Here is a 19,131-nt window from a genome sequence, read left to right as displayed (position 1 = left end):
TTCCTCCACTAAATTTCATCAATCTCCTTTTACTTGTCAAATGTGTCTTCCCTTAATTCATCCCACACAGCCACCAACTAAAATCAAAAGAGAGCTATGTTCAGGAATTTAGATGGGGAAGAGAGGGTTGAGAAAGAAAGCCGATGAAGATAGATAGGTGTCCTGACATCCTGCAAGCCTGTGCACAGGATATGGGAAAAAAGGAGGTAAGCTTTTGCAACTATATTATCACATATCAGATCCAGACTTATACTGAATGGGACTTTATAGAATGATTCTTAATGTTGGATAATGTGCCTTTCTATGAGCAAAAGCAAGATGCAAAACAGTTTTATGAATCTTAAAATAAGTGCAACATAATGTTTGACACATAGAAAACACTTAATAAAGGCTTATTATTTTATTCATTTTGCCTAGTATCTGACTCTAGTCATTACCTAGAATATATTTAAAAGGAATAAACAGAATTTTTGGTTAAAATTATAAAAAAAGGGCAAAGCAGAAGAAGAAAATCCCAATGCTTCAACAAATTTTAGAAAATATTTTCTAGTTTTAAGTAACCAAAAGCATGAAGCAGTTTTAATTTTATAAAGTCTGAGCGCCCCCTGATGGCTAACCAAGTTCTTTACATCAAGATTACACTGTCCCTTTTTAAAGGTGTCCTGTTATCAACTTTCCTAATGACCTTACTTAATTAAGAAGATAAGTGTGATTTTATGCATTACTTGTATTTCAAAAGATAAAATTTATGGTTTCACACAGAAAGCAGTCGCTATGGTAGAATTTACAGACAATATTGATTTGTTAAGCCAAATAAAAAGGTTACCATGTATGTATACATATATATTTTAAATAGCCATAAGATACCTTTAAAATCAGGTATGTTAGTTTATTGGTCCTCTGTCATTTTCATGTAATCTAGAAAAATGATGAAGTCAATCAAACAAAAAGAAATAAATCATTGAAATCGAAACAGTACAACGTTAGCTAGAATGCTAGTGACCTCCACTGGCTGTTTCTGTTGCTACAAGGCTATAAAATGCCACACACATAGCATCCTGCTTGCTCTTCCAGGGAGATTCAGTCGTGACTTATGATACCTTTTCCCCAGGCAATTATATTACATTAGCACATTCTTTTCTTTAGGAAAAAAATGTTATCTCTATCCAACCATTAAACTTAAGTTACATGTCAGACTGTTAAAATATATTCTCAGTTGAGTAAATGAATCCAGGAGAGTAAAAATAGTTTTCTGGTGAAGGTAAAACAAGACAATGTTTGTTAGAGAAGAGGAAGCTCTGGCATGCACCTCTGAACAAAAGGGAACAAGTGGTCTTTACTCAGAGAGCAGCTTCCTATTAAGACTCACTCCTTCGTACATTATGCCTTTCATCCCCACTCAACCACAAAATGATTTTGCTGTAGGAAATACAATAGTAGAAAAAGATTTACATTGAAAGAATCTTTAATAATAAACTGTTGCAGATCTGCCTACTTCCCCATGATTTATAATACAATAAACATCGGATTCTATTAAGTCTCATGCACTGAAGACATTGCACTGAAAAACTGACTATGAAAGAACTCAATTCTTCCCATCTCCACTTCCATAATAATGAAATGAGCATGTATAAATGTGCTAAGAGTATCTCTTTGCATCTTTTATAGCTTGTGTGTATTAATCTGTAAAGCTTATTAAGAAAGTCATTGCTATGCAAAGCAGCACCCAATCTCTTTCTCTTGGTTTTCAACAGAGTGCAGTGTTTAGCCAATAGGACTGGTCCTCTGCCCCTCATTCCGCATTCATAACATGCAACATTTGCACAATGTATCTCTCAAAGGCTGCTGAATAGAAAGCCTTAATACTCATGTAAACAACTGCAAACCAATTACTTAATGAATCAGGCCCACACATAATGAGGTGCCAGACAAAGAGCTATAAATGCATTTTTGCGCCCAAGCCTCTGCTTTAAAGTAAAATCCCTCAGCTGTAGTTTGGGCTTAACTGGCACATCATAATTATTGTCTCTAGAACATCAGAGGAAGCCATTTTTTATTTAGGTCCAGCAGGGTCTTTTTTGAGGTCACTCATCAGCTCACTGACAAAATAGAGCAAAGAAGAATTTTTAAAAGTACTACAGAAGTCCTGCACTGTTATGTTTATTCTCAAGTACTGGATTTCGAGACCACTTGTAAAAGCAATAAAGCACAAGAAGTGACTGCAATAAGTGGAATCCTTAAATGTAAGCCTCGAAGAAATATCAGTGTGTCCCAATCACAAATAAGCAACAACCTGAGCTCTCTGGTACAATGTTGCATGTTTCTTTTCTTTAAAAACAAAAACAAGAATCCAAACACTGAATTTACAGATCTCCTCAATATAGAATTAATGTCAAATATTCAGAATCAACTATTCTTAATAAACCATGTTTTTATTTAAGCGTTATGTCATTTGTTTAGAAAAACTATCATGAAATAACAATACGAGTATATTCTCCTCAAATGAAAGAAAAGACAACAAAATCTGATTTTAGTTGTGTGAGATGCAGGTATCAGCAACATAGGACATAAAACTAAAATTGCACAAAACTGGCTTCCAAAATTCAGTTGCTTTGGAAGCATATTTGAAAATTTGCTGAAATACATGTATAAAGACCAAGTTTACGAATTAATTTGCCCAATGTATGTAGATTCAATGAAAAAACTTAAAATAACCATTATAAACTAAGAATTCATGATTACTCCAGTGGTAAAACTGACAAATGTATTTGCAGAATTTACTTCTCTTCATATTCTCTCTGAAAAGTCCACACTTTTAATTTATAGGATCATTATTAAGAAAAAAGCTGGTTTTTTTTTCAAAACTACCTATCAGAATATTAAGGCTTACTTGTGTGGGAAAAAAAACACATTTGCTCTTAATACGAATAAAAATTTAAAAATTCAGAATATTAATCTGAATATTGCAACTTGTCAAGTTTTTACAAAGAAAAGAACTTAATTAAAAATCAACCTGTTTTTCCTTATCCTTATTTAGAAAAAAACTTGAATATTTTCATAGAAATTAAAATGAAACTTTTAATTTGAAAAAAAGCAGATTTAAGAATATGATTTTTTAAAAAATACAGACTATTTGAATTGTGTTCAGCACATAAATTTATGTTTAAAAATAACTTTACAAGTTAATTGAAATGCAAAATACCACAATATTGTAAAGGATATTTAGCCCAACAAGGCATTATAGTACACAGCAGACTTTAATTTCTCTTTAAGCATTTAAGCTAAAGCAAAGGAGTATTTTGGCTTTTTACATTTTCATCTATTGATTCCTCAACAGTAACCTGATTATAACTGCTTGATTAGTATTTCACACTGCTGAAAAACCAGGGGGACAACAAAGTAAGAACTGGAAGTGTTTTGGTTAACACATATAAAAACAGACAAACTGTGTCCTTTAGGAAAACTAGGCAATTAATTAAATGTATTCAATCTGAAAGCAAAAGGCAGATAAAAGTATAGTCTAGCACTAAAGACTTAAAAAAAAAGGAATACAAAAATGAGTATCTAGCTATGATTAGTTTATATCTCAGAAGCCTCTAGAAGAAGAAATGCACCTCTTTATTTTTCCAAGACTTTATGTTCTATATCTGCCCTTTTCCTGACAACTTCCATTGTCTGGTCTCTAAGTAGCCCTACTGCGAGCAGCTGTACACGCTAATTTGTGGTTCACTGAGATGTCAATTGAGTCTTAAAATGAGAAAACAACAGCTGCAAAACAATACCTGGCTTTGGTGCAAATATTTTCAAAGGTGTACTAAAGTTTAAGCTGCTATTTTTACATAAACAAAAACACAAAACTTAACCCTCCATCAAGTTTCAAAACAAAATAATATATAGTCAGTTTTATTCATTTTCTAGTGACATTTCTCATCTTGTTAAAGCCTTTCAAAAAGTGTAATGCTTTTCATGACTTTACCTTGACAAAGGACTTCCTTCGCTAGATGAAAAACTAGCTTCTGAACCGATTTCGTTACTTGTCTTTGTCTTGAAAGTACTGCTGCCAATATTGAAGCCTGTGATAAGCAAAAATGCTAAATGTAAATGTTTAGTTGATCTTCAACAATGAAATGAGATGAATAAAAAAGAAGACACAATAACTTTGGGAAGACTGTCAAGAGAAGAAGAGATTACTCAGGCACAAAAAGAAGGAACCTTCATACACTGGAAAAAGCACATGGTGGAATAGCTGTAGGTAGTGATACTTAGACAAAGCAATAAGAAGGAGAGAATAAAACAGCCATAAATGTTCCAGTTTGAATGACGATAAATGACTAGAGAAGCCTTATGAATGCTTTATATCAATGCATAATAAATAAGTTTTATGATACATGGCCAGGGATCATTTACCACAATAAATGATATTGAGTCAGACTTGAAAAATGACAGACTTTTCTTGGAATGAGCTACCTATGTCACTCATCCTCAAACCTCAATGCTAAATCTCTTATCTTTCTAGCTGAGAATAACAAAATGCAATTCCCACTGAACCCCACCAAGGACACTCCTTAACCAGTCTGAAAGGTCACTGCTGGGCAATATAAAAGTCAGTCTTTTCCCAGGAGTCTGGTGAACTGTCACCATGGTGCTCCTAGCCCGTGGACGGAATCCTTGACTCCTGCATCTTTATGATCCTCTTTCCTGTATATTTTTGCTACAAGTTTTGCTCCTAACAGCTAATTGCTGAGAATACAGACCTCAGAGAGGTCTCTTAGAGAAAAGAATCTGTTAAATTTTGAATCTGCATAGTCTACAAGCTTAGGCCATTTTAATCTCAATAGTAAAACAGTTCTAATGAAAATTTATATCTGTCAAGCACACTACCAATATCAAAGAGTTAATGAGCCAGGGATTACTGAGAGGGGACACTGAGGCATAAGGTGTTAGTCTCATAACTAGTCCAAGGGCAAAGCAAAGCAAAGCAAATCAAAGACATACATCTAAGGCTGAAAACCTTACTAGTTAGACTTCTTGACATTATATATAGCAATCTACACAAAAACATGTATTTTTTCCTTTTTCCCCAACAAATATCTATTATTCCTCTTTAGGTCATTGGTTTACTTGAGGAAAATTTGATGAAAAAAGCTTATATGTGACAACAGTTGAAAGAGATGAACAGGAAGATATAGAGATCATAACTCCATTAACATACACTAAATCAAAGCACTTTCAGAATCTTAATGTAAGAAAATATTGAAAATGATGCAGTGTGGTCAAATAGATAAAGTAACTTAGCCAGTCTGGAGACTAAGTTTTATTTTACATGCCCCCTGAATCCAACTCAGTATGTGGCCATGGATAAAGAATTTAATTTACTTTAGGCTAGTCAACTGCCACTGCTCTACCACATAATGAACAGTATCAAAATATACAAGGCATAGCTCAGATGGGAGAACAATTCTAGGTAATAATTTATTTCTATCTTGAACCTGGACAATTTTGTACACAAAATAAACTGTTTTTTAAATTAAATTTTATTTTTTTCAATTATCAATAATTTATTTTCCCCCTCCCTCCTACTAGAAAAAACAAACAAAACCCTCGTAACAAATAAGCATAGTCAAGCAAAACAAATTCTCAAATTACCTATGTCCAAAAATGTGTCTCTGATCACTGCATTGATTATTTATTATTTAAAAATTATTTCTTTTAAAAATAGTATAAATTGTTCTCCTGGTTCTTCTCATTTAATTCTGTATCAATTCATGGAAGTTTCTCCAGGTTTCAAAGTAAACTTTACACAAAATGACTAAGAGATCTAGTTCTGTTACTGAATAGCTGTGCAATCTTTGGGAAAGTCACTTTATCTCCTCATTCCTCAGCTTCCTCGTCTGTAATATGAGGGTATTACGAGATCAGGGGTCTTGACCTTTTTTGTGTTACAGATCCCTATGGCGTTCTGGTGCTATAGACAACAGTTGGCCAGCTATGTCACACAAGCATCTGTAGACAGGAAGACTGTAATTACATATAGTGGTGATATGTACAGTAATTATGAAGGAGTAATGAGTGTAAATGATATTCAGTCATGTGTTAAGCACTTAGGTGCAAGGAGCTGTGCTGAGGATACTTAGAGGCAAAACCACGGTCCCTGCCCTCAAGGACTCCACATCATCTACATACATATAAGGTATAGGTAGAGAGGTAAAAGGGGGGTAATTTTAAGGAAAGGCAACAACTATAAGTTGATAGGAAAATATCTGTGACTCTTCTTGGTAAAAAATAATAGGTATGGCACTGTAAATAGTACTGTGGTTTGCTGCCAACATTCATAATGGAAGGAAATGCTACATTTTGGTTAGAGGTTAGTGAAAGCAAGGGTGTAATTTTTTTCCCCATCTAAGTTCGTGGATTCCCCTGAAATCTGTCCGTGGGCCTTTTTGAAGTCTGTAGACACCAGGTTAAGAACCTTGGGATTAGATGATTGTTAAGGTCCTTTCTAGCTCTAAAAAACTTCTATAACATCATTTCATGATTATGTGACTGCTTTTGTGTCTTGGGACTTGTGGCTTTCAGTATCTGGAATTTATTTTCTTCTCATTCTTCTCAAGTTTTCTTCAAGACTAAGGTTGTTACCTTCTCCAGGAAGTATCCAGGAACAGCTACTGCTGTTCACCTTACCAAAACTACCTTGTATTCATTTTGAGTATATTTTCTATATTCTTATATATGTGTATGTTGCCTCCTGTGTTAGAATGCAAAATTTCTCGAGGGCAAAAACTGGTTTACTTTTGTCTTTGAAAGTCTGTCACACTGCTTGGTACATAGTATGCAGTAATGAAATGCCTGTTGATTGGTTAATGAATAACTAATTGCTAATGAAAAAATGACTACTATAGTCTGCCAGGCTTGAAAGAATTAATGGACTTCCCTATAACTTACCTGCCAACTGTAATTCAGGCACAGCTCCCGTTTTTTCCTTTTGGTATCTTTCTTCAGTTTGGTTTTTATTATCCTGTAATGTGGACTGCTTCAACAATTGATATGCTTTTGTTTCTGCAAATGAAAAACATATGAAAACACTGAAACCTCTCTTGTCCACAAAGATGTATTCTTTTAATTCTGCTAAAGAATTTCCTTTTTACAGAGTAAATTTAAGAAGGTTTTTAATTCCTTTTGTTTTTAACCTGGCTGAATTTAAGAATGTAATTGGAATTCTAGTCTTTAATGCTGGATAGGAAGAAATATAAAAAAGCAGAAAGTGAGATGCCATACCTTTGGTTAAACCTTTGAATGATGCATATAAACATATGTTTCTTTATGTATCAATTTTGAGTAATACTGGGGTAAAATAGACCTAATCAAACCCAGCGGACTTGAATACCATAAACCTTGAAAAGCTGACATGTGAGCATAGTTAAGAGGCCCAATGTTCATCAGTTTCTCTCAGTGGTTCTGGAGATAGGGCCCCAATCAAGCTAGCATTTCACCTTCTAGTCCAGTCCTTTCAGCAGGAGCAAAAAAGTCAGAATAGAGAGTAATGCTCTCACAAGTTTCAAAGTTATTTCTTTATGGAATGTTTTTAGTTACCTTATATCTGGGCTTGGGGAAGGTACCAGACTTTTGCCTTTCTTTGTATTCCTAGTGCTTGGCATAGTGCCTGGTATATGGTAAACACCAAACAAATGCTTGTTGACTGACTGGCGATCCTTGAGTCAAGCTGTACAATATTGGTAAATATGATTTGGGTGGGGTCTTGGTGGTTGTTCAGTTGTCCAACTTTGTGACTCCATTTGGAAATTTCTTGGCAAAGATATTGGAATGGATTGCCATTTTCTTTTCCATGTCACTTTACAGATGAAGAAACTGAGGCAAACAGAATTGACTTACCCAGGGTCACACAGTTAGTAAATGTCAGAGGCTAAATGTGAACTCAGGCATTCCTGATTCCAGGCCTGGCACTATCAAGTGTACCATCTAGCTGCCCTGGGGTCTAGGTAGTAGAAATGATAACAATAGCTAATAAGATAATAATACTTGAGACAACTAGATGGTGAAGTGGATAGTCCCAGGCCTGGAGTCAGGAAGACCTGAGTTCAAATTAGGTCTCAGACACTTACTAGCTGTGTAACCCTGGCCAAATGACTTAATCTCTGTTTGTACTGGTATCTTCAGGTGTAAAATGGGTATAACAGCACCTACCTCCCAGGGTTGTTGTGAGGATCAAATGAAATAATATTTGTAAAGCACTTAGCATAGTGCTTGGCACATGGTATGTGCTGTATAAATGTTCATTCTCTTCCCTTTCCCTAATATATAGCCATATATGCTCAAATAGCATTTTAAGACTTGCAAAACGCCTTGTTTAATTTGATCCTTGCAATAATTCTGTGAGATACTGCTAAGTGTCTGAAGCGGGATTTGAAATCACATCTTCCTGATTCCAAGCTCAGCACTCTCTCCACTGCACCAAGAATATGGCATGGATAGAGTGAACAGTACAGCAAGGGGAGACTTCTATCCAGGCTAAGTGATAGCTGTGGGACCAGAAGGCAAAGGAACGCAAGTTCTGATGTTCAAGAGTATCTGAAGCACAGTTGTTTTGTTTTGTTGTTTCATCTTATGGGACAGTGAAAAGCCCAAGTGTCTAGTGAGGAGAACTAGATAACAGGATTGGTTTTCATTCTGGTTTGCTACACTACACTTTTTTTAGAGGCAGCCAGGGGGCGCCACAGTGCGCAGAGTACCAGGCTTAGAGTCAGGGAGACCTGAGTTCAAATAAGGCCTCAGATATTTAGTAGCTGTGTGACTCTGGGCAAATGATCTAACCTCTGCTTGCCTCAGTTTCCTCAACTATAAAATGAGGATAACAACTCACTTACCTATCAGCCCAGTGAGGATCAAATGAGATAATATTTGTAAAAAGTGCTTAGCAAAGAGCTCGGCACATGACAGCTGTAAAGGAATTATCAAAGAAAAAAAAATAAGCCTCTACCTGAGGGATACACAGAAGAATTCTATCAGATGTTTGATGAAGTTAGTATACCCATACATCACAAATTATCCTACAGAAATTGAGAATAAACCCTACCAGAATACTTCTATGAGAGAAATATAGTCCTAATACCTTAACCAGGAAAGATAAAACACAAAAAGAAAACTATAGGTTAATATAATTAATAAATAATGGTTCAAAAATTTTAAACAAAATCCTATCAAACAAGTTACAGCAGTTTATCCAAGAAACCATTCATTATGATCAAGTGGGATTTATATTAGGGATGTAAGGATGGTTCAACATTAGGAAAAAAACGTAAGTAATCAAATTAAAAACTAAAACATCCAAAACAACATGATTATCTCACCATATGCAGAAAAAGCCTTTACAAAGTCCAAAACTCTTTTATGCTAAAAACCCTACAAAGTACAGGTGTTGAGGGTTGGGGAGGTGAGGTCCAGGAACCCCAAGACTAGAGTTCCGAGAAAGGGTAGCTGAGGGGGAATACCCTTCAAGGAGCCAAGTATTGGAGACAGTTGGGGCCATCTGGAATGAATTCATGGACTTGAGCATTCTTTAAGTCAAGGTGGCAAAGATTTATTACGCTTTTCAGGGAGCAAGAGTTCTTAGGGAAACTGCAACCTCACAGGCGTGCAGGTAAAGTTTATATAGGATATTTTGGGGTAAAACATGTGCCAAATATTCTAATTAGGTGTTTTGGGGTGGGATTAGGGAATGGTTAAGGGGTGGTCAGTTCTTAAAGGAACATGCACTTTTTGTATCTACTGCGCAGGTATCTTACCCAGAGTTCACTGGGAAATAGCCCAAGGGGGACTACATGGAGGTGTGGTTTTAGGCCTGAAATGTCATTAAGTCAACTAACAGTCAGGGCTGACTGGGAAATACCCGGGCTGCCTCCATCATTGTCTTGTTAGACAAGATAAATATAAGGGAGTATACATAAGTCTAGGTCTAGTCTGCATATAATAGGCCAGTGAGTAGTAACTATTTCTATGACCCAGTACACAGTTGGTTCAGCATGTATACACCCGGTCAAACTAATAAATTCTATAGGTACAGCTGGCTGCAGTATCAGGAAGAGAGATAAATGTGTTGCTAGGGTGTGCTGTCCTGCCTTGCTAGAGAGAAACTACTAAGGTCAATGTTTTGAGGCTAGAGAGAGATGTGATTTTGGAACTGGGATCTAGACACAGGCACCCAAGCCCCCCATCACAGGCATAGAGGGATGTTTTATAAAATACTACATAAAAAACAGTTATCTAAAATCAAAAGCAAGCATCATAAGGAATGAGGATATACTGGAACCTTTCCCAATAAACATGGGAGAGAAACACAGATGCCCACTTTCCCCACTACTATTTGATATGGTTCTGGAAATACTAGCCATAGTAATAAGATCAAAGAATTAAGAAATAAAGATAGGCGGAGAGGAGATGAAACTATCCCTATTTACTGATGACATGATGGTTTACTTGGAAAACCCCAGGAAATTAGCAAAGGTTCTAATCGAGCCAATTCAGGCTACAAAATAAATTCTCAAAAATCAACTGCATTTAACTTTAATTAAAACTGAAAATCCAAACAAACTGTGGTACATGATTATAATAGAATATTACTGTGCTATAATGTGTGATGAATACAGAGAAGCATGGAAAAATCTAAATGAACTGAAGCAAAGTAAAGGAAGCAGTCAAGAAAAAATAAACAGTAACTACAACAATGTATATAGAAAGAACAATGACTTCAAAAATCAAAAGTAAATGTAACAAAATTATAATCATCAATTGGGACTCAAATGAAGAGACATGAGAAGACATCCCCAAAATGCCCCCTTTGTCAAGGTGCAAGGTCCACAGGTATTACACATTACATATAGCTTTGGGCTTTTTCAGCATATCAATTAATGGTGATAATTATATGCTACCAAAACTGAGAACATGAAAGACACAGTGGAATACATTAAAAAATATAAAATACCCAAACTATCAGAAGACCAGATAGAAATCTTAACCCAATCTCAGAAAAGAAAACAGCTCTAACTGTAAAAGAGCTATCAAAGAAAAAAAACAAAACAAAACAAAACAAAACCCTGGACCTTAAGAGTTCAGGGGAGAATTCTACCGAACTTTTGAAGAACAGTTAGTACCCACACATCATAAATTATTATCACAAATTAACTTAAAACTTAGGCTTTTTCCCTCTATAGAAATGCTATTTGTCATATGGGATGGTTTTCAGGGTGGAGGAGGGGGAAGGATACATGGTGATGGAAGAAACAGAAAATATCAGTAAACATGGTTTTTTTTTGCACTTAATAGATTTTATTTTTTTCCAATTACATGTAAAGATAGTTTTCAACATTCATTTTTCTAAGTTATTGAGTTTCAAATTTTTCTCCCTTCCCTCCTTGAGACAGCAATCTGATAAAGATTATACATGTGCAATCATATTAAACATACTTCCACATTAGTCATGTTGTGAAAGAAGAATCATAACAAAAAGGAAAAACCATGAGAAAGAAAAAATTAAAAAGTGAAAATAACATGCTTCGATCTGCATTCAGACTCATAGTTCTTTCTCTGGATGTGGACAGTATTTTCTATCATGAATCTTTTGGAATTGTCTTGGATCCCTGTATTGCTGAGAAGACTTATGTCTATCATAGTTGATAATCATGCAAAATTGCTTTTACTTTGTACAATGTTCTCTTGATTCTGCTCACTTCACTCTGCATTAGTTCATGTAAGTCTTCCCAGGTTTTTTTGAAATCTGCCTGCTCATCATTTCTTACAGAACTATAGTATTCCATTACATTTATATACCACAACTTGTTTAGCCATTCATCAATTGATGGGCATCTCAATTTCCAATTCTTTGCCACCACAAAAAGGGCTGTTGTAAATATTTTTGTGCATTTCATTTTTTTATGATCTCTTTGGGATACAGACCTAGTAGTGGTATTATTGTTGGATCAAAGGGAATTCACAGTTTGGTTGCCCTTTGGACGTAGTTCCAAAGTGCCTTCCAGAATATTTAGATCAGTTCACAACTCCACCAAAAATGTATTAGTGTTACAATAAAAATGTGTTTAAAAAAGAAAAAGAAAGAAAAGGCTTCATTTAGGTATGGCAATATGAGGTCATAAACGACTTCAAAATAAATTTAGATAAAATAATTCCACATTTTTAGAATAGGGATATATATAAAGAGAACTAGAGCTAGCAAAAATTGTGAACTAATTCTGTCTTTAGCATTTCTTGAATCTTTAAGCATTATTTAAGTTCATGTAGAAATGGTATTCAACTTTTATTTTATCTCATAATAAGATTCCCTCTCAAAAACCTAGAAAAGCTTTCTAGCATGCCAACCTTGAGAAAGATCATGCTACAAATGAAAAGTTTAAGGCAACTCAGCTCTACATGGTCAAGGGAGTGAAGATTGTGATGGAGTGAAAGGTTTGAATCTACATTGTCCTACAATAGGAAATAATAAATGAAAGTAAGAATAAGACTAGACATTAAAGAAATTGCCAAGATAACAACCCTTCTAGGATTATGGGTCTCTATATCCTTAAAAACTAAGGGACACAGAACTAAATGACTTCTTACGACCAGCTGTCCTGTTTTGTGTTTTTAGTATTTATGATCTCGACCCAAATAGTTTTAAGTTATTATGATCACTTCTAATTCTTAGAAAATTATCAATCTTTAAGATAGTGAGGTATAATGGTTATTTCTACAGAATGGTAGAATAGTTAGTTCAAGTAAAAATACTTCCAAAATATGTAGGCCATATTTTTATTTAAACCTTGTGTTCAGTCAAGTCTGTGTCAAGATTTAATCTTATAACAAAACAAAAAAATCCCAAAAACTTGGTAGAGGAAAATGTTGCAATAGAAAATTAGGCAAAACTGTTCTAATTCAAAGCAATACATGTTAATCTATGAGGAAAAGTCTTATTCTTACATAATAAAATCAATACACTATTTTCACATCTACTTAATAAGTAAGCCTCTCCTACTTAATCTAAATTTTTTTTGCATGATTGTGAAGGATCACTGAGAATATTTTTGTAGATGTATTTTTGTCAATGTAAAGATAGACATTCAGAACATGTGTTGGATAAAGAGAGCTGAGAAAGAGGATATCAAGAAGAGCCAGAAAAGCCACAATTTCTCATTTGTTATTCTCTTTTATATGCAAATGTACACCTGCTTAAATACTTTTAAACCTACAAATAAAGAAAAAAGAAAAATAAAGTGGTTCATATACAAGTGCTTTTTAATAACATGACAAGAATCATAAAAATGCATTAAAAATAATTATTATAATGCTAATTATACTATTATATGTAATAGTACTTACTATGAGCTAGGCATTATGCTAAGCACTTTACATATATTATCTCATTTGATCCTCACAACATCCCTGGGAGGTAGGTACTATTATTACCCCCAATTATTATCCCCATTTTACAGATGAAGAAACTGAGGCAAACAGAGGTTAAGTGACTTGCCCAGGGTCACACAGTGAGGGATGATTTGAATTCAAGTCTTCCTGACTCCAGATCCCGTGTTCCATCTACTGCTCTACACATTTCATAAGGATCTATAACTAAAACAATGCCAGAATGTAAATAGATAACTCAGCCTCTGGAAACCTAAAGAGTCTGTTGCATCTAAGCTATAGAAGAAGTCTGACACAAGGGAACATAATCAAGCACAATAAGAGATTTGTTTAGTAATTAATATGTTTTTCTTTACTGGTCCACACTAGCTGGAGGGCTTATGGAAGGTAGAGGCAGATTTGCAGTAATGCCAATATGAGTTTTGCCTGTGCACAACACAGTTGAAATAATGAGAAGCTCCGCTAACCATAAAGTAAAAAGTGACACATTTTTCCTGTGAAAGCAAGCATGAATTAAATAAGGAGGCTATGGTGTACTCTAAGGAGAGTATGTTGTAATCTGATGATCAAATGTTATCACAGTAGACTTTTATTTACTAAAAAATGCAAAAACTTCCTTTTCTAAGATTTGTTCTACTTCAATACTGCAATTTCCCAGTCCTTCTCATATGTGATAACACACGTAAGCAAAAATGTTTTGCAAGGCATTACACAAAACTCTAAGTGGCACCCTTCAAATGTGAACTGATGTACAGACAAGCTTCTGAACTAACATACTCTAATATGACCTTGAATATGTAGACTCGCCAAGGAATAACAAGGAGAAATGGCATAGCCAGGGAACCACTTTCAACACAGCTTGACCAAGTGAACCGGTGTCAAAAGAAAAAGAGGCTGAATGGACATTCTCAGAGGATTAATCCTCTCAAGATAAAAGCTGAGGGCCCTTTCACATCAAGCTTACCGAGAAGGGCTTTGCCAGGATGGGCACGTGGAGTGGGAAAAATGTTGGCAGGATGAATGAGTGATTTAGGTAGAACTCTGACCTTAACTTTAGAAAGATTATAAGGAAATCCTTAATACTCCCTTATCTTGTCAAAACTTAGTAGAGGCTGAATCACTTGCTAGAATCAGTCATTCAAGTTCACTTACTCAAAGTTAAATTGTGTGACCACAAATAAAATTTTTAATGTAAGATATTTTAGTTTTTGAGCATTAAATAGTTCAAAAGGAGGCTTTCATCAGCTTGATAAGAATTACATTAATTCTGCTCTGTCTCAGCAAAATAATATTTCTTGATCATCCTACTACTTGGGACATTGTTTCAAAGTATTAAATGTGCAAAGGATGGTCCTTATTTTAAGGGAGTTGATGTGAAGACATGAAGATCAAAGGCTAAACACCTCTGCAAGTATAACTTATTCAACAAAATACACTTCTCTTCTATAATTTTCACTTGGAAATCTTTACCCATCACTTATTGCTCTAGGTACTAACCTAGAAGAAAGGCAGTGGCTCCAAGCAGAATGACTTATACTTTCTTTCCTTTAAGTTTTATCTGCTGCATGAAATACACTAAGCCTTAAATGAGACATTTCTTATACAACCCACACCTGAATAAGAATTTCTTTTTGCATCAACACATCTAAGGAGAGGGAACTCTTTACCTCACAGGCCAGTTCATTCTATTTTTGAACTGTTCTGTTATGAAGTTTTTCCTTAAACTTGTCTTTTTTGCAACTTCTGCCATTGCTCCAAGTTCTGCCCTTTCAGTACATGAACAGCAAGTCTAATCCTTTTCCTAAAGAAGAATTTAAAATACTTGGCTTGCAATCAGGTTTCACCCTGCCCCCCAACCCCTTATGGACCCCGCAAAGGCTCCATGCCAAACAAGAATATCAATAACTGAATTTTAGTCTTCTACACTTTAAAATAATACTACGGATAGGTATGTGTTTCCAAATTATAAACCTCTGGAAAACTATGGGTCTGCAGATTTGAAGACAAGGAATCCAGCAATCAGAGATGAGGAAGGAGAACATTCATATTCTCTCTCACATGGCATGGGGAGGGGGCAGCCAGTACAAAGGTGCAGAGATTTGAGTAGAGATCCTAGAAGTCACCTAGTCCAACTTCCTTCTCTAACATCCTTAAAAAGTGGTCAACAGTCTTAATGTGAATACTTCAAATGATGTTCTGAAACTCATCACTTCATTAGGCACCCCCTTTCACCATAAAACAATTCTAAATGTTAGTAATTTCTAATTTATACATCTTACCTTATAATAAACTGAAATACACTTTCCTACAAAACTACCAATTAGTTTTAGGTCTTGCCCACGAAATAATACAGGCTGTATCTATTCCTTCTACATGATAGCCCTTCCAGTAAATGATGCAGCTATTATGTATTCTACTTAGATTTTTCTTTTTCCAAGATAAACAATTTCAGGGCCTTTAACTGCTTCATACTGATACTGGTTTCTAGACCCTTCCCCATCCTGGTTGACTTCCTATCAATTCTCTAAGGTGTGTGTAGATTTGTCTTCAACTCAATTAAATTCATTGCAACAAACACTGATTGAGCACCTACTATGTGTATATTACTTTCCAAGGTGCTATGGAGGACACAAAGATAAATGATAACCTGCTTTCAAGTTGCTTACAATATAGAAAAGGGGAAATCGGACATATATACAACACATATACATATGTTGTAATGAGATGAGGATTAGTTGCTCATAAAAGGAAGGTACTTAGTTACAATGACAACTCAGGCAGGAGAGACAGCTTCTGTCTATAAGAAATCAGAGACAAGTCACAAGAAAGAGGTGACAGTTTCAGTTGACCCTTGAAGGAGAAGGGTAGGATTTCAATTGGTGGTCCATCTGTCTTCCCACTCCCTATGTGAAAATCCTGCAATTCCCTTTAAAATCTAATTTAATACCACATCACCTACAGAGGGTCTTCTCTCATCCTCCCCTCTCTGTCCAGTCAAAAGGAATTTTCCTCTTGTACTTTACGAAGTATTTTTTTTCATTTTTCTTCTCCCTGTATTTCACCCTCAATACTGATTTCAAAACTTTTTCTCTTTCTCAAATCTTTAACCACATCTCTACCCTCAACACACAAAAAATAACTTAGTCTTTCATTTCTCTTAGAAGGTTACGGTCCAAGTGAACTCCCCCTCAGATCCTTTCTTCCAGTCCCCACAACTTTTCTGTATCATTACCAATTTCTTCTCTTCTTTCTGTTTGCAAAGAGAAAGCCCTCACTTGGGTTCTTGATCCCATTCCCTCCTGCCTCTTACAGGAGCTTTTCTGGGATTGGGTTGGGATTTAAAGGATGGATAGGAATTCTATAATTGGGGCTGGGGGGAGGTAGACATAGAAGGCCAGCTGAAATTCCACATATTCTTTAAAGCTTGGCTAAAATACTACATATTCTTTATAACACCCTCCCATCTCCTGTTGGCTTACAGGAGACAAAATAGTGATCTTCAAGTATCTGAAGGGCTATCATACGTAAGAAGGATTAGACTTACTCTGCTTTGACTCAGAAAACAGAACTAGGAGTAATGAGAGAAAGTTTCAGAGGTAGGTATTAGTTGAATATAAGGAAGAACTACCTAATTAAAGTTATCAAAAGTAGAATGAGCTGCCTCAGGAAGTAGTGATTTCCCTATTATTAGAGGTCTTACTGGGGATATTGTAGATTGTAATTCAGGTATAGATTTGATTGGATGACCTCTGAGGTCCCTTTTAGCTCGGAGAATCTATTCTTGGGGATAAGAAAATATGTTGCTTAGGGATAAGAAACCTTAGAATGCCTTTAGATATTTGAAGGAATATTTCAAAATGAAAGCTTTCTGTCTTCAAACATGTTTCTCAGGAGCTAGAGCATGGTGATAATTTCTTTAAGGTTTTCTTAAAGGACTCATTGGAAACTTCAGGGTAGAGATCATCTAGGTATTATGATATTCTACTCAGGATTACTTATGGTAACATCTGTACTATAGATAAGTCAACACCTTCCTTAAATAAAATCATTAGCTGTGCTAACAAATAGAAGAGATTTTTTTTTCCTCTATAGCTAATCTGGTCTTAAAAGTGAGAGACAAAGTTACCCTTAGGTTAATTGTCCAAACTCTGTGCTTTTCATTTTGCTACATTAGCCAAGGATGGGAAATAAGGGTGGTAGCATCTGTCAATTGATTTTAAATAAGACCTGAGGTATACATGTATATATCAGCAATCAGCAATTCTGAGGCCAGATGCCTAGTCTCCTTTTTCTCCTCCTCCCCTCCATTTTTCTGCGGGCATGTCCTCTTTTTGGGATACCTCCTCCCCTTCAAGGCTACTCATAATGTTTTTTTAACCACATTTTACGTATATAAAATGTAGGAGCTCACACAGTGTGATTTACCTAGGGATTTGACAATGTACTTGAGATAACCCAACTAGGGACTAGTGATTAATTCTCTAATTTGGTGACACAACTACACAAAAATACAATGAATATACATATATACAAACTATGTACTTACATAAACAATAGTAATGGAAGCAATTGTAAAAAGATTAAACAGGCTAAAGTATAAAACTATATCAGCAGTGTAGCACCGGGTAAGTCATTTAACCTCTCCAAGCCTCAATTTCCTCATCTATTAAGTAGGCATAATAATATCTGTAACACTTAGCTCATAGGTGTCTTGCAAGGATCAAATATGAGTGTGTGTGTGCGTGCGTGCGCGCACGCATATGCATAATGTGTTGTAAACGTTTAAGTGCTATTTAAACCTCAGATATTATTCAAACTAAATAATTAAGTTTACTATACCACACTTAAAAGTTCTAAATATTTCTGGCCAAAAGACAACTGACTTTAATGAAAGGGAAAAACTGTTGTGAACTTGGAAACTTAAAGTGTAGTAGTTATAGCAAAATGAAAAGTCAAGAAAGACTCCAAACATATATTTCATAAGGCAAGTCAGCCTCTCTCAATAGTAAACAATTGATACTGGCCAAAATGATCAATTCACCAATCAATCAATCAACAAATGTTTATTAAGTGTCTACTATTTGCCAGGAACTGTAATAATTTCTGGGCATCCAAACAAAAAAGAAGGAATCAAATTATCTATAAAAATATTGGACCATCAAGGAAATGTTCAGAGTTAAATTATTTTAAAATATATTTTAAACCAAATAAGAAACCAAGATAGCTTTGAAAGATATCAAGCTGTCATTTCCCAATAGATAAAAGGACAAAAGATATGAACAAACACAGGAAAGAATGCTCCAAAATACAATAAAAAGAGAAATGTAAACCAAAACAACCCTAAAGTTTCACCTCATACCCTGTAAATTGGCAAAATAACAACAACAAAATTAGTAATATTCAATGTTGGAGGGGTTGTAGAAGGGTAAGCATATCAATATATTGCTGGTGGAACTGTGAAATGGTACAATCATTTTGGAAAACAATGTGGAATTATGGAAATAAAGTAACAAAAACGTGCACACCCTTTGAACCAGAGACTCCACCACTAGATTTATGCCCCAAGGAAGCCACGGATAAGAAGAAAGTTCCCACATATACCAAAATATTTATAGTAACATTTTTTTGTGATTAGCAAAGAATTGGAAACAAAGTTGATGTCCACGAACTGACGAATGGCTTAACAAATTGTGGTACACAGATGTA

General features: G+C 35.2%; 1 protein-coding gene across 1 annotated transcript in view; it reads right to left on the bottom strand.

The window, feature by feature from the left end:
• Positions 1 to 19,131, bottom strand: part of KIZ (kizuna centrosomal protein) — a 228,942-nt gene that overhangs the window by 18,221 nt on the left and 191,590 nt on the right. Inside the window, 2 exon segments of the mRNA XM_036751962.1 lie at positions 3,977 to 4,073; positions 6,943 to 7,056. Of these exon segments, the coding sequence (XP_036607857.1) occupies positions 3,977 to 4,073; positions 6,943 to 7,056 (211 nt within the window).

The sequence above is a fragment of the Trichosurus vulpecula genome, chromosome 3 (genome assembly GCF_011100635.1).
Source record: "Trichosurus vulpecula isolate mTriVul1 chromosome 3, mTriVul1.pri, whole genome shotgun sequence".
In the NCBI taxonomy this organism is placed as follows: domain Eukaryota; kingdom Metazoa; phylum Chordata; class Mammalia; order Diprotodontia; family Phalangeridae; genus Trichosurus; species Trichosurus vulpecula.
This window is presented reverse-complemented; position numbering and strand designations above follow the sequence as displayed.